General features: G+C 43.0%; 2 protein-coding genes across 2 annotated transcripts in view; one reads left to right on the plus strand and one right to left on the minus strand.

The window, feature by feature from the left end:
• Positions 1–25864, plus strand: part of CDH23 (cadherin related 23) — a 1475307-nt gene that overhangs the window by 1126712 nt on the left and 322731 nt on the right. The window lies entirely within an intron of this gene.
• The window catches only part of VSIR (V-set immunoregulatory receptor), a 101414-nt gene that overhangs the window by 16059 nt on the left and 59491 nt on the right, over positions 1–25864 (minus strand). Inside the window, exons 3-4 of the mRNA XM_030203417.1 lie at positions 16427–16483; positions 14000–14107 (exon numbers count right to left, since the gene is read on the minus strand). Of these exons, the coding sequence (XP_030059277.1) occupies positions 14000–14107; positions 16427–16483 (165 nt within the window). The remainder of the gene's footprint in view (positions 1–13999; positions 14108–16426; positions 16484–25864) is intronic.

The raw sequence follows: 25864 nt of genomic DNA on the forward strand, positions 1-25864 counted from the left end.
CATTTTATAGCTGTGGGCTTCTTAGCATTTAGTGTGGCTAAGCTTTAGCAAAAGGGGCCCTTAATTCTCTATGTGAAATTTATTTTGTTCCCAAATGAATTGAGGCAGTTATGGCATAAAATAATTTGGTCTCTATTATTCAGGTAGAGGATTCAGGAAACTGGAAAAAGTTCAGAGATCTATTAAGAGGGGAGGTATTCAACTTGTGGTGGTCAGCCATTATTCAAACGCTAGCTGCTGCAGGCTTTTCATACCCAGGTATTCAGTGCGGAACTGCCATTATAGAATTAATGCTTAGCACCCAAATGTTGGCACTTAACTTAAGGTGGCCTTCAAATTTACTCCGTAAATGCACAATTAGTGCGAGGTAACAGGCTACCACACAAACACGTAAAGGCCGTTTGCAGTACTTTCCCTGTTTTGCACATGAAATCCTGCGTTTGATTAATTTTTCATTTGGGGGCTTGCACGGGCAGGGAGTAGGTGTGGACGTGTTAGCTGGCACATTATACTTAATGTGTGTATAACCTTGGTCTCACCAAAAGTTCCGGCAGCAGCTACGCTCTTCAGGTCAGCACTTGAATCCAGAGTCACAGCAAAGTTTTAGTTTCTTTCTGAGCTGGGCACAGGCTCTTCTCTGTTCCTGCTCCTGGGTTGGTTAACCCTTCAACCCACCTGGAGCACTCCTAACAATTCACAGTTTACTGATGTAGTTGGCCAAAAAATGCCCTCTTGAACCACGCCTTAGGTTGCCGGGCCTATCCAGGACACCCTCTCTCCTCACGGGTTCTTTTGGGGTAGAGGCAACCGAAGACCATGTACTCTGCACAACAACAGTTTTTAGCAACCTCAAACACTCCCTCCCTGTCATTCAATAACCAGAAACCTTTTCCATAAATACTCCCATTACGGCTGGGCTTCTCACTCTCTTAGCTCACTCCCTCCCCCCCTCCCCCCCTCCCCATGACTCTGAAGGAGGGATCTCTCATCAGTTTAGCAATCCCCAATATAATGAGGGATTACATGCAGTAACACAGAGTTAATGCGGGAGCACTAGCACTTTCTGAATAGGAGATGGTAAGTGCTTCCGCACAGGGCCGGGTCTTAGGCCGGGGCAACAGGTGGCCGGTCGCACAGGGCCCCGCATCTCTGGCATATTTGTCCTCCTGTCTCAGAACACCTCCCTGCTCCGTACCTTAATGTGTATCCACATTTCAGTAGACAGCATCAGACAGTGGCATCAGAGCCTCCACGCCAGGGCATAATCTGCATGGGACCACAGGGGCCTGGGCCCCCGCAGAATTTGGCCCTGGACCCCCCTGCCGACGACCCTCTCCACCCCCCTCCCGCCGCCAACCTGCTGTCGCCTATCTTTGCTGACGGGGGACCCCAACCCCCGCCAGCCGAGGTCCTTCCGTTGCAAAGTTGGCGGGGGACCCTAACCCCCGCCAGCCGAGGTCCTCTCTTCCGTTGCAGCAAAACTTCCTGTTCTGACATGCAGGGCGTCAGACTCAGAATTTGAAACTGAAGGAAGCTTTGCTGCAACGGAAAGAGAGGACCTCAGCGGCAGGGGTTGGGCCCCTGCCAGCTTGGCAACGGAAGGACCTCGGCTGGTGGGGGTAGGCGGCGGGGGAGGGTTGGCGGCGGGCGGGGGGAGGGGGTGGAGAGGGTCATCGGCGGGGGGTCAAAGTTGGAGGCGGGGGGGGGTCCGGCAATGGCAGGGGGGGTCTGGCAATGGCGGGGGGGGGGGGGGGTTCGGCAATGCCAGGAGGGCTAAAATGTGCCCCCTCACTCTGGCTCTGGCCCCCCTCCCGCGAAGTCCAGATACGCTTCTGCCTCATCGGTGCTGCGTCCTTCCCCCTTTTGATGCCACTTCCTGCTTCCGCAAGGGCAGGATGCAGCAGCAAGGAGGCTCTGGGCTCATCAGCTGATGGGATATGAACATCGCTGCCGCTGTCTGACGCGCTCTACTGAAATGTGGTGGATGCACATCAAGGTACGGGGTGAGGTGGGGTTCCGAGAGCTCCTTTTAAACTCTGATAAATTATGGCTTATGGTGACAGATGCAGGCGGGGGGTGCAGGCTGGAGGCAGGGGCATGGGTGGGGGTGAAAAGGGCGGGCGCAGGCAGGGGGCCCCATTGGACTGGTCTGCACAGGGCCCCACAATTGCTAAGACCGGCCCTGCTTTCGCATTAACTCTCTGGAGGTACCACGCACTAGTGGTAACATTAGCGCACAACCTGGCAAAAAAGTGGGGAAAGCCCTCTAAAAGTTCTGTTTAAATATTTACAGCTCTTGTGTGATAAAATCCAGCATTAAAATGCTCCCCCCTCCCTTTTTTTTAAAGCTGTGCTAGTGGCTGCCGCATGGCAATAATGACAGCTCATCCAAAGTGAATGGGCTGTGTCAGCATTACGGCACCGGCAGCCGCTAGCACAGCTTTGTAAAAGGGGGCCTTTAACTGCAAATTGTAGCACTCTTTAATAAAAGGGCCCCTTAATTAATTGTAAAATCCAAAATATAAGGAATAAGGGGTTAACAAGCCATCCACATACTGTAGGCCCAAACCAGCCATAGAATCTTAAAATTCAATTTAAATAATGCTACCTGGGGAGTTTCTTTTCTTGAAATATATGTCATAAAAATTCTGTTAATAAAAAATAATGCCAACAAATCATTGTGGAAGTCCTTCCTAATTCATAACAAAAAAACTTTGGGTCTAATTCAACCCTTTTGAGAATGGAGCGGAAAATGCAGCAAACAGGAATAGACAACAAATATTCTTAGTTGATGCTTTAGCAGTGGCCGAGTGGGAGGTTGAATAGCAGTGAATTAGGTGAAAATGAGTGTATAATTCAACATTTTTGGCCTGCCCTGCTCTGAGCCACGGAATGAATTAGCTGTTTTATTTCACTATACATAAGCCTGATTATTTCATTTTGGAGATGCAAAATCACTTGGTGACATCGCTCCCTGTTGAATTTGCACTGAGCATGCCTGGGCTGTAGTATTAGCATGAACTAAGAGCAACATGCCAAAAAGAATCTGCTAATTTTTGTCACCCTACACACCCCATCTACATACTCTATGAATCTTATATCTCCTCTGAATCACTAGGGAAAACCCCAGCACTGTCGTATAGAAAAACATACCATAGCAAACCACATTGCATGAAGAGCTGCTGACTGCAAGGCCAACATCCCCCTAATTCTAGAAAAGCTGCCAAACATTGCGTGCAAATTTGGGTGCACACACAATTTAATTGAATAATGAGACAATTAGTTCCAATAATTGGCTTTTTAACAAGCAATTATACATATCTACGGAAAAGGGGCGCAGAAATGGGAGGGTCATTGGTCATTTCAGGGTGGAGCATGGGCACGGATTCGAGTTACGCACGCCCAATTATAGAATAAGGGGGTTCCACCCATACATTTTGGCAGAAGTGTTTTCATTGGTGCAAATGGACACACCTAAATTTACGCATGCCCCCTGCGCTTAAGCGCTATTCTATAAACCACGTCTAATTTTAGGTGCAGCTTATAGAATAGTGCTTAAACGTTTTTTTCCACGCTGATGTTTTTAGAATTTAGATTTATAGAATTCATCCCTATATGTCCAAATGTAAATTTTAAAAGTGTCTGATGTGGTGAAACAATGCGAAAAGGTGGTGGCCAAGGCCAGAAGGATGCTTGGCTATATTGAGAGGTGCATAACCAGCCGAAAAAAGGAGGTGAGAATGCCCCTGTACAAGTCATCGTTGAGACTGCATTTGGAATACTGTGTTCAGTTTTGGAGACCGCATCTTGCCAAGGACATAAAAAGGCTTGAAGACATTCAGATGACAATCAACCGAAATGGCGTTTGTGCCAGAAGACATATGACAAGAGATTTAAAGAATATGTATACCCTGGAGGAGAGGAAGGATAGGGAAGCTACGATACAGGCATTAAAAGTTTTGAAAGACAGTAACAAACAAAACAACGTTTTCCAAAAACACAGAGGCGACAGAACTAGGGGGCATGAAATGAAGTTGCGAGGAAAGAAAATTAAAAACATCAGGAAATACTTTTTCAGGGAGAAGGTGGTGGATCCAAATAATTAAAAAAAAATGCCTGGAACACTTCTTCCATTGGAAGTAGTGCGGTTGAAAACAGTGATGGAATTCTAAAAAGCATGAGGTAAGCACACAGGTTCCCTATATGGCATGAACAGGGAAAAAAAAGTATTGAGTATTTCCACTTACAGTAAAACTTAAATCATTTTCACACTTTTAAGAAATAAAAAAAGAAAAGAAAGGTAGGTATACTGCTCCAGGAATATGTTACAAAGCAGGGGTAACCCATATGGAGTTGCAAGTACAACCTGCCTGTCTTTCTGGGCAGGCTGGACTGGCCATGCTAGTCTTTATCTGCTGTCATTTACTGTGTCTCTAGGTAATCCATCGGTGGTCCCAAGGCAAACAGTGCCTTAGGCCCTCCAGAATGTAAATACATTTAAAACTCCTACACTGCAATATTGAGCGCTATTTAACCAGCCAGAAAAAGCTCCGTGACAGTTAAATAGCACTTAACTAGCTATCTGTGAATATTCAGCAGGAGATAGCCGGTCAACACTTAGTGCCTAACCGGTTATATCACGTGATATATCCAGCTATCCGCTAATATTCAGTGCATCGCCAGCTAAGTTTGGCAGCCAAATTGGGCTGCCGAAACAGCATGTCTGTCTAGCATGGGTTTAAACTAAACCAGCCAATGATGAAATACTGGCTTGCCCGGTTAAGTTTAAACCAGCCAAAAATAAACCGGATATTTAATGCCGGTCACTGGAAATGGTCAGGCATTGAATATCCGGGTCTCACTGCCAACTGTGGGAGTTCGACAGGCTGGCTCCTGAGGTCTGAATATCGGTCTCCTACAGTACAGATGGGACTCATATGGTTCTGGCTGCAAAGAAAGACTGGCAAAGGAAGAAGCAGCAGGTAAGAAATAGTGCTCACCTTTTCCTCCCGAACTAGAGGACAATGCACTAGGGGAGGGGGGACAGGGAGTCAGATTCAAATATAAGAACATAAGAGTTGCCATACTGGGTCAGACCAATGGTCTATCTAGCCCAGTATCCTGTTTTCCAAACAGTGGCCAAGCCAGGTCACAAGTACCTGGCAGAAAACCAAATTGTAGCAACATTCCATGCTACCAATCCCAGGGCAAACAGTTGCTTCCCATGTCTGTCTCAATAGCAGACTATGGACTTTTCCTCCAGGAATTTGTCCAAACCTTTTTTTAAACCCAGATATGCTAACTGCTGTTACCACCTCCTCCAGCAAAGAGTTCCAGAGCTTAACTATTCGTTGATTGAAAAAATATTTCTTTCTATTTGTTTTAAAAGTAGTTCCATGTAACTTCCTCGAGTGTCCCCTAGTCTTCGTACTTTTAGAATGAGTAAAAAAATCGATTTACTTCTACTCGTTCTACACCACTCAGGATTTTGCAGACCTTAATCATATCTCCCCTCATCTGTCTCTTTTCTTAGCTGAAGAACCCTAACCTCTTTAGCCTTTCCTCATACAAGAGTAGAGAGGTGTGGTAGCCGTGTTAGTTCCATCCACTATCATTTTGGTCGCTCTTCTTTGAACCTTTTCTAATTCCACTATATCTTTTTTGAGATACGGTGACCAGACCAGATTGACAGACCTCTTGGCTCTGGTTGCTTCCCACCAAGATAAAAATCTGCCTTGGGAGCCACTGACTGAATTAGCATATCTGAGAGGGCCCCTCATAAACGTTTGGGCTGTAGGCACATGTGTACTTTGCCTATGGTTTAATCCTGCTCTAGTCACATAATTGTGTGAGCAGTATCCTCCCCCAGTGAAATAGTTAAAGCAGACTCTCTGCTTTTCAGTCAGAGCTGCTTGAGTAATTCTTTCCGTTTTTACTAAGCAGTCCACTTCCCTGTCCTAGTCTCGTGAGGCTCTCATTTAATCATTTGAAATGCGGAATGGAAAATTTTTTCTCTTACTCTCTGCCTTCATGCCGCTACACTAGTCCTCTAGAAAAACAAGAGATAAATAAATAAGGGCGGAGGAACCTGCAGTGGCTATAACATGCTGCCTGTTTCTTGGCAGTTTTGCAGCTACTTTTAGTCTTTGCCCTAGGTTTCCTTTCTTGTTACATAGTAACATAGTAGATGACGGCAGAAAAAGACCTGCATGGTCCATCCAGTCTGCCCAAGACAAACTCATATGTGTATACCTTACCTTGAATTTGTACCTGTCCTTTTCAGGGCACAGACCAGGGCAGTATTTCCCGCCTCCCAACCACCAGTCCTGCCTCCCATCACCGGCTCTGGTACAGACCGTATAAGTCTGCCCTCCCCTATCCTCGCCTCCCAACCACCACCCCCTCTTCCCCCCACCTGCTCCGCCACCCAATTTCAGCTAAGCTTCTGAGGATCCATTCCTTCTGCACAGGATTCCTCTATGCTTATCCCACGCATGTTTGAACTCCGTTACCGTTTTCATCTCCACCACCTCCCGCGGGAGGGCATTCCAAGCGTCCACCACCCTCTCCGTGAAAAAATACTTCCTGACATCTTTCCTGAGTCTGCCCCCCTTCAATCTCATTTCATGTCCTCTCGTTCTACCGCCTTCCCATCTCCCATTGTTGTTCTGGTGTATTGTGTTTCAGATTTTTTTCACACTCTAGTTTTATTATTTACTTACTTAGGGCCCCTTATACCACGCTGCGGTAAAAGGGGACCTGTGCTGGCGTCGGCACTTGGATTTGACGTGCATCAAGGCCTCTTTTCACCGCAGCAGGTAAAAGGCTTAAAAAAAAAAGGAAATGGCTACGAAGTAAGTTGAACACTAGCCGGGCACTGCCCAATTACCACTAAGTAAGCCCTTGGCGCTAAAAATATTTAAATATTTTTCAAGCACTGGAAATGGCGCGCAGTGTGGGCAGGAACTACCACTGGGCTCCTGCAGTAGCCCAGCGGTATTACCAAATTGGCGAGTGGCATGCGCCTTTGTACAAGGTCCCCATACTTTTATTTTAAACTAAAGATGTGCACCCTTTGCAACAGCAAAACTATCTACAAGAACAAAATTAGAAAACATCATTGTTTCCGTTTCTTGATTTTTGTGCTACTGGAAAGTGAAACTTTTGAATATTTTGAGACTGAGATACTGATTATATATATATAGACAGATAGGTAGCAATAGATATATAAAGCAATAGATAGCTATAGATATATAAAACAAACACACACACATACATACAATATAATGGGACTCCTTTTTATTTTTTAATGAAACAAATAAGTGGATGGGTGTAAAATAATAAGGAAACAAGGGGGTCCACAGCTTCCACAAAAGAAGCAAGCACAAACCAAGAGGTGAAAGCAACAAAGTCCAAATGACCAGCGCAAACACGGAGTAAGAGCATCCAAAATGGGTCAGTTGACTTTTTGTATAAATATTTTGGACGCTCTTACTCCGTGTTTGCGCTGGTCATTTGGACTTTGTTCTGCTTTCACCCCTTGGTTTGTGTAAAATAATAAAACTTGGCTCAAAATAGGCCTATGATAGAGCTATAAAATGGTCATGCTGTAAATACATAGGGGCCCTTTTACTAAAGCTTAGTGCACACGAACCCCCTGATTCTTTAAAGGTCGCCAAAAATTGCATGCACAAATTTGGGCATGCACTCAATTTGCAAGCGCAATTTAATTGAATAATGAGCCAATTAGCGCCAATAATTGTTTTTAGCAAGCAATTATTGCCACTAATTGAAATGAATTAACATGTACATGCATAAATTTAGCCACGTGACCCATGCCTACATTTTATGCACGTCCTAGAAAATGGGGCAAGGAAATGGGAGGGTCATGAGCGTTTCAGGGCAGAGCGTGGGCATGATTTTTCGTTACACGAGTAATTACAGAATAGGTGATTCCGCGCCTAAACTTAAACGCAAGCACTTGCATCACATTTTTGTTGGTGCAAATGGATGCGCTTAAATTTAAGCGTAACCCCCCAGGACTTAAGCGCTATTCTACAAACCGTGCGTAACTTTAGACGTGACATATAAATAACACTCAGTGAGGGGGGAGGGGTTCAGCACCATTTTTAGAATCTAGCCCTATATATTAAGAAGCCCATTTTATACCTATGAGCTTCTTAGCATTTAGCACTGCTAAACTTTACTAAAAGGGCCCCATATCGTGATATTCTTTGGAATCATGATGTAACTATGATATCATTATTTACAGCTGGTCAGCATGGGTTTTCACTAGAAGACAAGCACATCCTAAACTTTCTGAGACAAAGTGTTACAGAGCAAAAAAGTTTCTATAAAGTGTTTCCTGAAAAACTGGTTACTTAGGTGGATTGAAGAAACTTATTAGAAAAATCAGTGAGATACCAATGAATTGCAGCAGTGTATCCCAGACAGCACAAGGACCAGCTCGCCACTCACAGTGCTGCTAAGCAGAAGAGTAAGGGCTTCTGTGCATTCATTGCAGCAAATGTTGAGCATTTCAAACATGCACTTTAAACTGTCAGAGCAAATAAATGTGGCAAATGTTTGTATGCAAATTGGTTTTGCGCATAACATTCTTAGCGTTCATATTTATAGGGATGGATGTTCTCCTGCTCGCTTATACCATGCTGAACAGGCCATCTGCTAATATTCAACAGCACATAACCGAGCAGTGCTGCAGAATTTCGGCTCTTTAGTGGGCTCTTATGTGGATCTTTCCCGCACACTACGGCCATTTTTACTGCAGTTCTAAAATGGATAATTTTCTAGGTTTTTCTTATTAATAGTCATATGCTAATGTTGCCATTAGCACGTGGCCAGTTTTAAAAATTACCATGTGAGCACTTACCACCATCCATTTTATAGGCAGTAAGGTCTCACACAGTATTCCTTCCTGCACTAACCTGTTAGCACGTGGATTCCAGTGCAATTCTTAGAATAAGGGGGTTCCACACAAAACTTTAGGTGGGACATTTGCTCCACGGTTTTGTTGGTGCAAATAGATGCACCTAAATTTATGTTCAACTCCTGTTCTTAAGTGCTATTCTATAAACCGCACCTAACTTTAGGCGCTGCTTATAGAATAATGCTTAAGCATTTTTTTCTGCGCCGATTTTAGGTGCCTGAGCTCATTCCGTAGTATGCCATTTTAAGCTGCATTAGGTGCACACTAGCAAGAGCTGAGTTAGGGAGGATATGGGAGGTTTGCAAACACTGGCCATCCATATTATTATTATTACCTTTGTACCCCGCGCTTTCCCACATAATGCAGGTTCAATGCGGCTTACATAGTAATTTGAAATATAAAGTTAATAGAACTTTAATAAAACAGTAGTAAAACAATGTAAAGTTGGGCTTAGTAGTGTATGATAAGTTGAGCTAGATAAAATATGACTAGGATAAAAGAGGGTAGACAGGATAGGATAGTATAATTTGGGAGAAAGGGTAAGGAGGGATAAAATTAAGGAGAGATGGGAAGAGAAGGATTGGAGGTTGGTATTTAAGTCAGAACAGAATTGGGGGTGGAAGTTGGCGAGATTAGGTTGGGGCATTTAGGTAGGCTTGCTTAAAGAGATGAGCTTTCAGCATTTTTCTAAAGGGCAAGAAGTCGTTTATTAATCAGATTGGTCTGGGTATAGCATTCCAAAGCTGGCTGCCCAAAAAGGAGAAACTGGATGCATAGTAGGTCTTGTACTTAATTCCTCTACAATTGGGAAGGTGTAGGTTAAGATAAGTTCGTGAAGAAATAGATCTGTTTCTAGCAGGGAGGTCGATCAATTCATTCATGTAGCCAGGGGATTCGCTGTGGATAATCTTGTGGGTCATTGTGTTGATCTTAAAATTTATTCTTTCTTTGATGGTGAGCCAGTGAAGCTTTGCTCGAAGAGGTGATGCACTTTCGAATTTTGATTTGCCAAAAATAAGTCTGGCAGCCGTGTTCTGGGCAGTTTGGAGTCTCTTCAGTATTTGGGTTTTGCATCCTAAAAGACACTGTTGCAGTAGTTGGCGTGAGTAATAACAGTAGACTGTATCAGGTTCTGGAAAGTGTTGAGTGGGAGATAAGGCTTCACTCGTTTCAATATCCACATCATATTAAACATTTTCTTCGTGGTGAGCTTAGTGTGGTTATCAAAAGATAAATGGCTGTCTATCGTTACTCCCAGTATCTTTAAGTTGTCAGATATGTCAGATAGATATTCAGTGCTGGTGTCCACATAGGGCACCACACAAAAGCCTGCCCTAACTTTGATTGCTTAGCTATGTAGGTGCCAGCACTGAATATTGGCTGGCAGCCCCATAGCTTGCAGATAGTGGGTGGGATATTGCGACAGGTGATCCTCATCCCAGAAACCTCTCCCACGAACAGTGCCATCTCTGGAAGCACTCTCAAGAAAGTTCCCCCTCCTGGATCCCCTCCAATAATAGCACTCCCTATAGCCCCCCCCCCCCCCCCCCCAGGCCTACTGTCACATTCCCCGGTGGTCTAGCAGGTCTTCCGAGCAGAAGTGATACCCAGCCTCATATAGTGCCAGTTTTTTTTGTTAGCTGAAGGATCAAGATCATACTTTTAGGAGCCACAGGTCCTAGACTCTCTCTATTCCAGGGGCGTAGCCACGGGTGGGCCTGGACGGGCCTAGGCCCACCCATTTTCCCTCCAGGCCCAGGGCAGGAAGGAAGTGCTGCCTCCGTGGGACAAAAGGGATAGAGACAGCGCAAAGGATGCGGATGGGCGGACCTGTAGGAAAAATGGCTGAGCTGCTGGGACATGGGAGGGAGAGGAGGAAGGGGCTGGAGGGAAGGGAGAGAGTTGCTGGGACATGGGAGGGAGAGGAAGAAGGACTGGAAGGAAGGGAGAGAGCTGCTGGGACATGGGAGGGAGAGGAAGAAGGGACTGGAAGGAAGGGAGAGAGCTGCTGGGACATGGGAGGGAGAGGAAGAAGGGAGAGAGCCGCTGGGACATGGGAGGGAGAGGAAGAAGGGACGAGGGAAGGGAGAGAGCCGCTGGGACATGGGAGCATTGGAGCCGACTCTGTGGGTGCTGTGGGTGCTTGAGCACCCCCAATATTGAGAAAATTACTTGTATCTGTCCAGGGAAGGCTTATTTCCATTGGGCTTAGCACCCCCATTAATTTTGAAAAGTTGGCTCCTAAGCATGGGAGGGAGAGGAAGAAGGGACTGGAGGGAAGGGAGAGAGCCGCTGGACATGGAAGGATAGGGAGAGAAAGAGGGGAGATGGATGGAAGGATGCAGAGAGAAAGGGGAGAGACTGGAAGAATGTGGAGAGAGAGAGAGGGGAGACTGAACAGAAAAGGGTAGAGAGATAGAGACACTAGATGGAAGGATCAGGAGAGAGGGTAGATGGGTGGAAGGATGAGGAGAGAAAGAGGGAAGACACTGGATGGAAGGGTAGGGAGAAAAAGGAGATGCTGGATGCAAAAGAAAGAGGGGAGCTGCTGGATGGAAAGAGGGAGAGGACAGAGTAGGGAAAGACTGGAGAATAAGAGGAAGGGGCATGTGGAGAACCAGGGTGAGGAAAAGATGAAAAGCCATAGGTGGTGAATGGACAGGAAACCCTGGCAAGAGAAAGACAAAGGAAAGCAGAATCTAGAGACTGGGAGCAACACAATGAGAAAAGTAAATGGCCATACAACAAAGGTAAAGAAAATAATTTATTTTAATTTAGGATAAAGTAATATGGCACCTGTGTTAATAAAGTTTCAGAGACCAATACTTCCTTCCTTAGGTCAGGAGAGGATACCATAACAGCGTTATGCTGACCTGAGGCAGGAGGTTTTGGCCTCTGAAAGCTCATTGAAAAGGGTGTTAGGCTTTTAAATAAATTTTCTGAAACCTGATGCACTGAAAAGCAGCACTTTACCCCTATGTGACAAATGCATCTGATTAGTGTGACTAAATTTTGCTGGGGAAGGGGGATAGAGAGAAAATTTTGTGCCCACCCACTTTAGGTTCAGGCCCATCCAAAATTGGCAGTCTGGCTACGCCACTACTCTATTCTCCTTTTCCCTTTTGGTGTTATACTACTTACAATCATCCTGTGGTCTTAATGCCAGGGACTTGCAAGGCCAGAAATTGCTAGGGTTGGATGAATTCTCTCTGCAGATGTGGCTCAAATGCTTCTTAGCCCTGTGCCCACCTACAGCTTTCCCTCCCACCCACCCTCCCATCACAGTTAGTAAATAGGTAACCTATACTGAATTTTCAGCCAGTGTTTGTTATCAAAATTATTACTAAATTTTATTATTTTATAGTGGGAGGCTTATCCAAGCCAAAGGTCAGCAATAAATATTCTTGAAGGTCATTAGATGGGGTGTGACAACATATATGATGCTGCACAATGAGATAGTTTGATTGAGGAAGAAATGCCTGAGGAAATCAGACCTGTGCATTGATTGCGGCCAAGCTAGGATGAGGAGCATAGCAGAGACCCAAGACAAAATCAAGGCCTAATGTGCAGCATGATCGTTCTCTCTAATCCTTAATTGGATCATCTTGTACATGCATCTTTTTTTTTTTTTTTTTTAAATGAAGGACATACACTTGGAAGAATCCTAGCTCAGGTATGAAATACATTTATATTCCATTAGAAAATTATACTACAGCTGTTTTGTTCCAAATCTTTATGTCTTATTTCTTGAATGGTTTATGCCTGTTGGGAGATGGAAGAGTTACATTTTTCCCAAGTTCGTGCCTGTTTGCATACCTTTATGCTTTTTTTTCTGTCTATAAAAAGCTCAGTCTCTGAATCTCTGTTTGGGTTACTGATGATGTGTTCCTGCCTTTCTTTAATGGAATGACTGCACTGTGTTCTGATAAGGATCAGCACAGCTGCTGGACCCCAATTAACCTCAGAATGATGGGAACAGTTAAGTTGGAGCTCTTTCAAACTCTACAACTCATTTCTCTTTGGAAATCCTTGAAGAAAAGTTGGCAGCACTACTAAGTTGCCATTTTGCTGAACAAAGTGGTGTCTCTTAGTGAACAAAGAGATTTATTATTTAATAATAAAAGTGAGAAGTGGTCAAGTTCTCAGCGGGATCAGGGAAAAGTCAGATACAAGGCAGCTCTTTCTGAATCTGAATTTACAAATGGATGATGGAAAGGTGACTTCCTTCTATGAGGAGCAAGGAACATCGTTACCGCAGGTCATCAAATTTCAGGTCCAGCTGCTCTAGCCCAAAACTGTTTACACTTTTCAGATCTCCTTTCCCTGAGATAGCAGGATTTCAGAAATGCACTTGGTCATTCACTTAGAAAAGGGCATTTTCTTTTCCGATAAGATGGCCTAGGAAGCAGGACATGGCAAAAGGATCTTTGGCTCAAGTCAGGGTCCAGGAGGGGTACAAGAAGCCTCAGAGTTTATGAGGAGAGGGAGGGGGAGATGAGACAATGAGAAGACAACAGGGAAGGGAAGTATTAAGAGAGAGAGGGAGGGGAAAGAAAAGAGCTGGACCAGGGGGAGGAAATGTCAAACAACTCAGGAGGTCATCTTGGTTCAAGTGTTTATCGTATTCTCCAATAAAGATTCATGGGTGGACCCCATCTTTCGGGTGTGCTCTGCCTGCATCAGGGGTCCACCCACTACATGATTGAATTACATTTATATTACATCGTTAATCTCCATGGAGATTGCTAATGTTGCAAGGTTTTTGGCAGGGGCATTGGTGCTGGTGTTCTCTCATTTCATATTTCTGGGATTTGCTACAAATTGTGCTTCAGAACTTTAGTTTTGCCTGCCTAAACTTAAGTTAGAAATGGAGCTCAATTAGATGAGCCCGACAATTTTCTATAGCATATAAAGTACCTTCAATCCAAGGCACTATTCTACTTTTTCTAATACCTTGTGAGTGTGAGTGCTTATGGAGGTTAAAGACAATTAAAAAATACATTTCAAGTGTGCATCAGAACATTGAAATAAAGACCAGAGACCTGTACATACGTCTGTTAATGATGGCTTTTCTCTGCTTGTAAATGAGGATCAAGAGAAGTGGTAGACAAAGGACACCAATGATGCATGCCACCACTGCCAGTGCAGTTGCTATGGTGCCTGAAACATAGCCAGAAAGGAAGCAATGAGAATATGATCTAAACAGGTCCCTAATCATAGCCTGCAATATATATATTTTTTAATTTCCATTTTGCTCACACCTTTTTCAGTAGTAGCTCAAGGTGAGTTACATTCAGGTACACCGGATATCTCTCTGTCCCAGGAGGGCTCACAATCTTGGTTTGTACCTGAGGCAATGGAGGATTAAGTGACTTGCCCAAGATCACAAGGCGCAGCAATGGGATTTGAACCAGCCACCTCTGGATTGCAACACCGGTGCTCTAACCACTAGGCCCCATATGCTGTGAAAATGCTCCAGGGATGTGCATTTAGTATGTTAACAAGCCTTAAATTTAGTATGTGCTAAATCAGTTCAATACAGATTAATTTAGAAATTATTTTGTGTTAAATCAATTAGTGCATGTTAAAAAGCTCTAACAAGTATTAAAGAATTTGTATTAAAACAAATGTGGAAAATTAACTAAAAAAAAAAAAAAAGGTCCAAAAACCTGGAAAGAACAAACATTTTTGCCCTTTTTGCATCTCTATTATACTCCATCCATCATTCATTCTAGCTCACTGAAAGTTTCTTCTCTTTTTTTAAATAAGAATAAAGATTTCATAATTTTTTGAGTGCAACCTTTGGGACACACATACTTTGCCCATTTGTGCTGCCATTACACCTTGATGTTTTTCATCAACAGAAATTACTCTATTAAATCAAGCTGCAGCATGTCCTTTTGCCTCTTCACGTCATGCTCGCTGGTAGTATGCGTTCCCTACATTGTGGAGGCTTTTGTCCTGTTTTTGGAAATGAAATATCTGTACATTTGCACATACAGGGAAAAATTCTATTAATGGCACCAAAACTCGAGCACTGAAAAAATTTGGGGGGGTCGTTTACTAAAGCTTAGCTTGAGTTACCTGCAGCCTATTATTCCTATGAGACCTGCTGCAGATAACTCGAGCTAAGCTTTAGTAAAAGACCCCCTTGGCATTTAGGACTAGATTCCATATATCACACCTAAAAAAATCAGTGCTGAAATAAAGTACTCCTAAATTTAGGCATACTTTATAAAATAAGCCTAAATTCCACACAGTTTATAGAGTACGCAGAGCACCCATTCATCTGACTAAATTTAGTCACGGGCAGTTACGCCAAGTAAAACTTGATGTAAATGCTGATGCCTAAATTAGGTGTAGACTGGGTGTATTCTATAACAACGCGCATAGATTTTAGAAACGTCCATGACCTACCCATTTCACACCCATGGCCACGCCCCCTTTTGAACTATGCAACTTGGAATTTATGCACATCACATTACAGAATACGCTTAGCTGTGTGTTAATTCTAATTAATTCCAGTAAGTGTCAATTACTTGTTAATTGGCAATTATCAGTGCTGATTGGCTTTTTAACTTATTAAGTTGAGCGTGCAAATCCAGAATATGACTGGATTTGCTGTGCAACTTAAGTCACGCTATATAGAATCCAGGGGTAAGTGATATTCTATAAAGGGTTCGCGCCTTATATAGAATAGTGTTTTGGCGTGGATCCCGCACCTAACTTTTGGGCGCTGGGCTTACGCCTGCTGAAATCAGGTGTAAATGCCAGCGTCTAAGGTAGGTACGCTAAAGGCAAATTCTGTAATTCCATGCACAATCCAATGATTAGTAATCGTTCACACAAGAAAACTGTAAATGTTTGGTTGCATAGAAAAAGCTGTGGTCCAATTCCAAAAGTCAGTAACCATTGGTGGTTACTGACTTTTGGAATTGGACCAGAACTTTTTCTATGCAAACAACCGTTAACGATTACTGACCACTGGATTATTTCAAACATTTTACATAAAGACTCCTGAAGCAGGCCTGTGGCCGAAACACGGTACTGTGTCGAGTCTTCATCAATAAACTTTCTTCAGTTGATTGAAGTCTCCTCGTTTGTCTCTGGTTTGCTTGGTCTATTGCCCACTATTTTTTTTTGTTTCTGGGGCTGATAGTTATACAGGTAACATATAGCATACTAAAGTAAGGTGCGTATCTCCCAATTCTAGGTATGAGCATTTACACCAGCTCTATGGCTGATGTAAGAGCTCGTGCTTAATGACATACATGTGAATATCCCTAGTTATGCTAGTATTCTATAAAGGAAAGTAGATGCCTACTTTCCTTTGTAGAATAGGTTCCACATAGGCACCCTTTACAGAACTGCCCTCCATGTTGGTTTGCCCTTCATGTTTGAACAACCCCACCCTTTTCTCTTTTGTTAAATAAATGGTGTACAGAAGGCAGCACAATGATCGTACAGAAAGTAACTTACTTTCTTTCTCTTCACTGGAAGCTGATTGTAAGGTGCAGTTCTGATGTCCTTTATCAGCTATAAAAATAAACATATATATATATATATATTAAACCACTGGCAATGTTTTTTGCACCAGTGACAACAAATTTTTAAAAAGTGGTAGCCCTGCATCAATCTGTTATTGCACCATAGAATATTAACTTAAGACAAAACGTCATCCAACTTATGAATATCAAGGTCACAGCTGTCCTGAAAGCAAAGGAATTATTCTGATGCATAGTGTTTACAAGAGAAAAATAGCTCAACACCACAGTAATAATGGTTCGACAATTAACTTGTTCAATGGTGCTGCCATTTTTAAAACATCTGATTGCACATTAGAAAGCTTCTGTCCCTGTTATATTTGACGATAAGTTTTGATCTTATTTATTTATTTATTTGTAGCATTTGTATCCCACATTTTCCCACCTATTTGCAGGCTCAATGTGGCTTACATTTGCCGTAATGGCGGTTGCCATTTCCGGGTAACAGCATTACAAATGGTGCATACATACATGGTAACTTGACATCGATGAGTTATTTGATCTTTTTGTTCAAAATAATCTATAATTCCACAAAGCATTTACCTTCTGATTCTATAAAGGCTGCCAAAAATTGTACAAGCAAATTTAGGCGCATTCCCGATTTGCGTGCGCAATTTAATTGAACAAGAAGTCAATTAGTGCCAATAATTGGCTTTTTAATAAGCAATTATTGACACTAATTAGATTTAAGTTACGCACAGGGGTGTGGAAATGAGAGGGTCATGGGCATTTTGGGGCAGAGTATGGGCATCACTATTACAGAATAATGATGCTCCACGCGTAAATTTTGGTGCAGGTATTTGCACCATGTTTTCATTGGTGCATGTGGCTGTGCCTAAATTTACGTGTGACTCTCCACTTAAGCATATGTTCTACAAACAAGTTGAACTTAGGTGCAACTCATAGAATATAGCTAAAGCGGGTTTTTTCAATGCCATTTATAGAATTTGCCCCTTAAGGGCTAGAGTTACTAATGTGCCCATTTCATGCAATGGGACCTAGTTTCTAATAATGCACATTAATGGTGTTAGTGTGTGGTAACAAGGTAGCGTATATTAGTAACACTAGCCATTGTTATTATAGGGTTTGGTTTTTTTTTTCACTCTCTGGATGTTGTTGATGACAACTGCAACCTTGTTGTTGAGGCCAATTTTTCAGTGCCTTTTACTTCTAAAATAATGGCTGTCTTTCTATTTATCTGTGAGCTTGTGTGTTTTCAGGATGTCCACAATAAATATTCATGAGTTAGACTTGCATGCAATTGAGGCACTGTATGCAAATCTCTCTCATGCATATTCAGTGTGGATACCTGAAAACCTGATGGGATGTCCCTCAAGGACTGGGTTGGGAATGGCTGCTCTATCGGCTCTTCCATGGGGACGCTGTGAACGACAATCAGTGTAGCAAGTATGCTAGTTGTGCTCCCTAGCTCTGCTACCACAGGGTCCACCGGTTCTGGCAGTACCTTTCCATGCAGTCCCTCAGGTCCTGGACCTTTCCAGCTTCTAAATTTTCTAAGCCTAAATCAGAAGGAGAGCAGAAGGCCAAGACATAAACCACCAAATTTTATATAGCACGCCTAGAGATCTGTGCCAAAATCCAGGTGTGATCTATAACAACGCGTGTAACTTAATTGGCTTAACAAGGTAATCATCATTGATAACTTCTGAGAAGTTCTGAGAGAAGAGGACATTTGTCTGGTAAGTGAACGCTACGTTGCTTTGTGCTTTGGGAACTTAAAGATTGGGGTTTAAAGGAGGAATTGTAGGTTAGTGTTAGGCAAATTTCAACAGCTAACAGAAAACAGCTAATCTCCATAGTCTTTTCCACTTAGTTTTAAAAGCTTTGTACCACAGCATTAACAGATAGAATCTAACAGCCACTGCAGGATCTAATTTAGTATTCCCCCCCCCCCCCCCCACCCCTAGGACAACTCCTCATTTATAGTCAGTTATTGTAATTAGGGTAACAAGCAAGGAGTGCTCTTATAGAGTTTTAAATACATTTCATCACCATCTAAGAAGGAAATACTAAATAAATCATACAATATACTATATAAAGTAAAAGACACTTTTATATTAGGCTAATATCCTTAATACTGTAGCAAGTTTTAAATTATTGAAAAACTCAAAAACACTAAGATGGAGTCAGCAGTCCAGCAGCGAGAGGGGTGCTAGCCAGTCTTTTGCATTGAGTGTCACATGTATGATTATCTCCCAGTTGGTGAGATGTCATATGTTTGCGCCCGATGCAAAGAGCTCCTAGCTCTTAGAGAACATGTCCGTTCTCTTGAGGCTAGAGTAGCAGACTTGGTGGAGCTGAGGGAGACAGAGAGGTACATAGAGGAGACCTACAGGGATGTTGTAGAGAAGTCCCACCTCCAGTCTAGTAGCCCTTGGAGGAGGGAGGTCTCCTAGAAGGAGAGCATCACCCTGGTGAAGTAGGAAGTACTCCTGTAGCCAGGACCTGCCCACCAGGGGATGTACTATCCTCTCGCACCGAGGATATGTCTCCAAGTGCTGCCCAGGAGGGAAAGGTTAGGACAGCTGTTGTAGTTGGTGATTCGATCATTAGGCATATAGATAGCTGGGTGGCTGGTGGACATGAGGATCGCCTGGTGACTTGCCTGCCTGGTGCGAAGGTGGCGGACCTCACGCATCACCTAGATAGGATTTTAGATAGTGCTGGGGAGGAGTCCGCTGTCTTGGTACATGTGGGTACCAATGACATAGGAAAACGTGGGAGAGAGGTTCTGGAAGCCAAATTTAGGCTCTTAGGTAGAAAGCTCAAATCCAGATCCTCTAGGGTAGCATTTTCTGAAATGCTACCTGTTCCAAGTGCAGGGCCCAAGAGACAGGCAGAGCTCCAGAGTCTCAATGCTTGGATGAGACGATGGTGCAGGGAGGAGGGTTTTAGATTTGTTAGGAACTGGGCAACATTCTGGGGAAGGGGGAGCCTATTCCGAAAGGATGGGCTCCACCTTAACCAGGGTGGGACCAGGCTGCTGGCATCGGCATTTAAAAAGGAGATAGAGCAGCTTTTAAACTAGAAATGGGGGGAAGGCCGACAGTTGCTCAAAAGCGCATGGTTCGGGAAAAGGTATCTTGCAAAGATACCTCACAAACAGGGAAGATGGGTTTCTGGATAGTGAGGTTGCACAACAGACCATGGTAGACCAGGTGCCCTTAAATACAACTAAAGATCAGACAAAAGATGTCAAATCAATAGTGTCAGGTACTAAGCATCATGCAAATAAGAACAACAAACATACTCTGAAATGTCTATATGCAAATGCTAGGAGTCTAAGAAATAAGATGGGAGAGTTGGAATATATTGCACTAAACGAAAAATTGGATATAATAGGCATTACTGAGACCTGGTGGAAGGAGGATAACCAGTGGGACACTGTCATACCGGGGTACAAAGTATATCGTAGTGATAGGGTGGACCGGACTAGTGGAGGGGTAGCATTGTATATTAACGAGAGCCTTGACTCAGATAGATTACAAATTCAGCAGGACACAAATCACACCTTTGAATCATTGTGGGTTGAAATTCCATGTATAAAAGGGAAAACCGGTGATAGGAGTGTACTACCGTCCGCCTCGCCAGGATGAGCAGGTAGACACAGAAATGATAAAAGAAATCAGAGACGCAAACAAAATGGGCAATGTGATAATAATGGGTGGCTTCAATTATCCAAATATAGACTGGATAAATGTAACATCGGGACACACTACAGAGATACAATTCCTTGATGAAATCAAGGACAGCTTTATGGAGCAACTGGTGCAGGAGCCGACGAGAGAAGGAAAAATTCTAGACTTGGTCCTTAGTGGAGCGCATGATCTGGTGAGGGACGTTATGGTACTGGGGCCGCTTGATAACAGTGACCATAATATGATCAGTTTTGATATCGACCTTGAAGTAACTGTACACAGAAAGTCAAATACGTTAGCGTTTAACTTTAAAAAAGGAGACTATGATAAAATGAGAAGAACGGTTAAAAAAAAACTTAGGGGGGCAACTGAGAGAGTAAAAACTGTACAACAAGCGTGGACGCTGTTCAAAAATACCATCCTGGAGGCCCAGGCCATATATATTCCGTGAATTAGAAAAGAAAGACGGAACTCCAAAAGACAGCCGGCCTGGTTGAAAAGTGAGGTGAAGGAAGCTATTAGGGCTAAAAGAAACGCCTTCAGAAAATGGAAGAAGGAATCGTCTGAAAATAACAAGAAGCAGCATAAGGAGTGTCAAAGCAAATGCAAGGCGCAGATAAAGAAGGCCAAGAGGGATTACGAAAAAAAGATAGCATTAGAGGCAAAAAAACATAGTAAAAAATTTTTTCGGTATATTAAAAGCAGGAAGCCGGCAAAAGAATCGGTTGGGCCGCTGGATGACCGAGGGATAAAAGGGGCGATCAAGGAAGACAAAGACGTAGCGGAGAGACTGAATGAATTCTTTGCTTCGGTCTTCACTGAGGAAGATTTGGGTGGGATACCAGTGTCGGAAATGGTATTTCAAGCGGACGAGTCGGAGAAACTTACTGACTTCACGGTAAACCTGGAGGACGTAATGGGGCAGTTTGGCAAACTGAAGAGTAGCAAATCTCCTGGACCGGATGGTATTCATCCTAGAGTACTGATAGAACTGAAAAATGAGCTTGCGGAGCTACTGCTAGTGATATGCAACTTATCCTAAAAATCGAGCGTGGTACCGGAAGATTGGAGGGCGGCCAATGTAACGCCCATTTTTTAAAAAAGGCTCCAGGGGAGATCCGGGAAATTATAGACCGGTGAGTCTGACGTTGGTGCCGGGGAAAATGGTAGAGGCTATTATTAAAAACAAAATTACAGAGCACATCCGAGGACAAAGATTACTGAGACCGAGTCAGCACGGCTTTTGTGTGGGGAAATCTTGCCTGACCAATTTACTTCAATTCTTTGAAGGAGTAAACAAACATGTGGACAAAGGGGAGCCGGTTGATATTGTGTATCTGGATTTTCAAAAGGCGTTTGACAAGGTACCTCATGAAAGGCTACAGAGGAAATTGGAGGGTCATGGTATAGGAGGAAATGTCCTATTGTGGATTAAAAACTGGTTGAAGAATAGGAAACAGAGAGTGGGGTTAAATGGGCAGTATTCACAATGGAGAAGGGTAGTTATTGGGGTTACTCAGGGGTCTGTGCTAGGACCGCTGCTTTTTAATATATTTATAAATGATTTAGAGATGGGAGTAACTAGCGAGGTAATTAAATTTGCTGATGACACAAAGTTATTCAAAGTCGTTAACTCGCGACAGGATTGTGAAAAATTACAAGAGGACCTTACGAGACTGGGAGACTGGGCGGCTAAATGGCAGATGACGTTTAATGTGAGCAAGTGCAAGGTGATGCATGTGGGAAAAAAGAACCCGATTTATAGCTACGTCATGCAAGGTTCCATGTTAGGAGTTACGGACCAAGAAAGGGATCTGGGTGTCGTCGTCGATAACACACTGAAACCTTCTGCTCAGTGTGCTGCTGCGGCTAGGAAAGCGAATAGAATGTTGGGTATTATTAGGAAAGGTATGGAAAACAGGTGTGAGGATGTTCTAATGCCGTTGTATCGCTCCATGGTGCGACCACACCTTGAGTATTGTGTTCAATTCTGGTCGCCGCATCTCAAGAAAGATATAGTAGAATTGGAAAAGGTGCAGCGAAGGGCGACTAAAATGATAGCGGGGATGGGACGACTTCCCTATGAAGAAAGACTAAGGAGGCTAGGGCTATTCAGCTTGGAGAAGAGACGGCTGAGGGGAGACATGATAGAGGTATATAAAATAATGAGTGGAGTGGAACAGGTGGATGTGAAGCGTCTGTTCACGCTTTCCAAAAATACTAGGACTAGGGGGCATGCGATTAAACTACAGTGTAGTAAATTTAAAACAAATCGGAGAAAATGTTTCTTCACCCAACTTGTAATTAAACTCTGGAATTCATTGCCGGAAAATGTGGTGAAGGCGGTTAGCTTAGCAGAGTTTAAAAGGGGTTGGACGGTTTCCTAAAGGACAAGTCCATAAACCGCTGCTAAACGGACTTGGAAAAATCCAAAATCCCAGGAATAACATGTATAGAATGTTTGTACGTTTGGGAAGCTTGCCAGGTGCCCTTGGCCTGGATTGGCCGCTGTCATGGACAAGATGCTGGGCTCGATGGACCCTTGGTCTTTTCCCAGTATGGCATTACTTATGTACTTATGTACTTATAACAGCACTTAAGCAATAATAAGAACTAATTGGCAATAATTAGAAATTACGTGCACAACTCACTAAGCATATTCTGGAACGCACTGTGCCTAACTTTCACATTTGCAGGCAAAGAGGGGCGTGGTTATGGGTGGGAAAATGGGTATTTCATGGGTGTTCCAAAATCTACATGCACTGTTATAGAATGTGGCCCTCTGAAACTAAATCTATGCGTCAAGATTTATGCCACATTTTCATTGGTGTATATGGAGGCATTTAGTTTTAGGCTCTAGGAAGTCAACTAACCACACCCTCTCCAAAAGACATTACACAATGTGATACCCGCAAGCGAGCCTTCTCCGGAGTAGCCCCCACACTCTGGAATGCATTGCCTGAAAGCCTCCGCTTAACACAAGACTATCTCTACTTCAGGAAACGGGTGAAAGCTTGGTTCTTCAACCAGGCCTTTGATGGAAGAAGTAACTAACTTGTTAGTCTCACTCCCACACACACGGAGTGACTCGGGCTGCACATACTGCAGCGGGACATGTTTATCCACTCCTCCCCTAGCTGAGATAATATTTAACCATCTCTCTGACCTCATGTGCAACTTTCTTCAAATCAATGACCTTACTTTCTAACTCTTCCTACTTTCTTACCCTTCACTATCAATTATAATGTTCTATTACGTATTGTGTTGTCATTGCAAGTAGTATACCATGCCTTTCTTTGTATTGTTAGTTCAATATTTTTACTGCTGTAGTTGCCTATTATTCATGTTTGATCTATTCTTACTGTACACTGCCTTGAGTGAATTCCTTCAAAAAGGCGGTAAATAAATCCTAATAAATAAATAAACTAAGTGTATTCTATATACCGTGCCTAAATCTAGACACCACTTATAGAATACGCTTAGGCAGAAATGTTTTCTGCCTGAATTTTTTAGAATCTGGCCCAAAGGGAGCAATTCTATAACCAAAGTGCTAATATTTCCATGTCGATTATGCATATAAATGATTAAATTACTGGCATTTATATGCATATGGGCACACAAATACATATAAATGCTGAAAATCCACTTCCGTAAATATGTGTATATCTTACATTAGAATCACAATAAAATATATATTCCGCTACAAACCAATTTTTTTTTTACATTACATGACACTTATATCCCATACATACCTTGAAAGTTCAGTATGACTCACAGAAAGAGAAAAAAAAGCCTGGAACAACTCCAGGAATTACATGTTTAACAATGGTTGTATTGTGACAACCTAACTCCTTAAAAATTTTCTAAATAAAAACATTTCCAACAATCTTCAAAATATCATATAGTTAGATTGTCTTCTAATATCAGTTGGTAAATCATTCCACCATACAGCTGCCAAATATCTAAATATACTAGAAAAAAAACTTTTTATAAAACACCTTTCTGGCATCCAGAAATTGTAAAATTAAAAAACATCTGGATTCAGGGAAAATATTACTAGAAGATAATCTTATTAAACCAGACATATAAGCAGGTGCTTCACTATGCACTATCAAAAATACCAAACAAACAGCAAAGTTTGAAAATAACTTGAGCTTGTAATAGCAACCAGTGCAATTGCATCTTTAGAAGATCTAAAAATCAATCGACCAGAAGTGTGTAACAGCCCCAGTGCTACAAAAATAGAAAATGAGATGAATGGGTTTTTTGGACATGTACCCCCGGATTCTATATAGCACGCCTACAGATCCGATTCTATAACAAAGCATGTAACTTAATTGGCTTTAAACGTTTATTTGCTTTTTTTAAAATATCTTTATTGAATCAGAGAATCATAAAAATGCTTACAACAAAGTGCATCAAGAGCACTGCAACAAAACACAAAGGCAAAATTCAAACTGAAAAGACTCATCCCAATCTTCCGAGGTGCCAAGACGAACCCACTTGCCTTGTAGTAATCCTGCCACAATTAGAAAACGACCTTCTCGGTCCTGATATAGCTTATTTATTTATTTATTTGTTGCATTTGTACCTCGCATTTTCCCACCTATTTGCAGGCTCAATGTGGCTTACATAGTACCGTGAGGTGTTAGCCACCTCCGGTGATGAAACAAATACAGAGTGATGTTGTTACAGAACATTAGAGAATCAAGAGAAGAAGAGTGATATATTGATCATTGCAGGTTATGGCTTTGTTGTGTTGCTGAGTTATGCAGCGTGAACACCACTCTTCTCTTAAACAAGATGGCTACTCCACGCTGTCTGCTGTTATAGGTGGCAAAATAGAGATCCCCCACCCAGTCCCTCTTTAGTTTAAGGTGTTCTGCTTTCCCCAAATGGGTTTCTTGTAGAAACACTATATCTGTGTGCAGTCTCTTAAGCGCCTGCAAACGTTTTGCTCTTTTCACCGGAGAATGGACACCATCAACATTCAGCGATACCACTTTAAGAGCAACCATGGAGCATCATCAGCAATCGAGGATTGAATGAATACATTACTCTCCTCAATATGCCCAGGAGACCTCCCAGCTAAGTCCCCCTGACAAAAGTGAGACAGACATCTTGAAACAGAGACCTCCCCATCCAAACACTCTGTGGTAGCAATCCCCCCCCCCCCCATACCCTATAGGAGTTCAACAAACAAAAACCGCACTGATCCCTCTTAACGCCCCCACCCCCTCTTCCACCCTTCCCCCCCCCAGAAACTAAACTAATCCCTCCCCCTCCCTTCCAGCCAACCCACCGCAGAGACCAACAAAGGTAGCACACATAACCTATACCGAATCACAACAAGCATCCCCCTTCCTCCACACCACTAACCTTCCCATGCCCCCCATCCCCACCCCCTTCTATAAGCAGTAAAAAGAAGATCTTCCAAAAAATTAGGAATTTCCAAGGCAGTAACATACTTAGACAAACTCAAACAACCCCGATAAAATCAACCAACTAGAAAGAAAAGAAACATAAAGTCCAGCATGTCCTTCAGGCTCACCCAAGCTCCAGGCCGAGGCCCAGGCTTCTAAACGACATCAGGCTCCTCAGTAGTAGTAGAGTGCGTGAAACACAAACCAAACCCCTGATCAGCACAGGTGTGGCACAGTAGAACAAAGTTGCGCACCTTTGCCAATCATTGCAACTTGTTCACGAACGAGCCC

Source organism: Microcaecilia unicolor, chromosome 5 (genome assembly GCF_901765095.1).
Source record: "Microcaecilia unicolor chromosome 5, aMicUni1.1, whole genome shotgun sequence".
In the NCBI taxonomy this organism is placed as follows: Eukaryota; Metazoa; Chordata; class Amphibia; order Gymnophiona; family Siphonopidae; genus Microcaecilia; species Microcaecilia unicolor.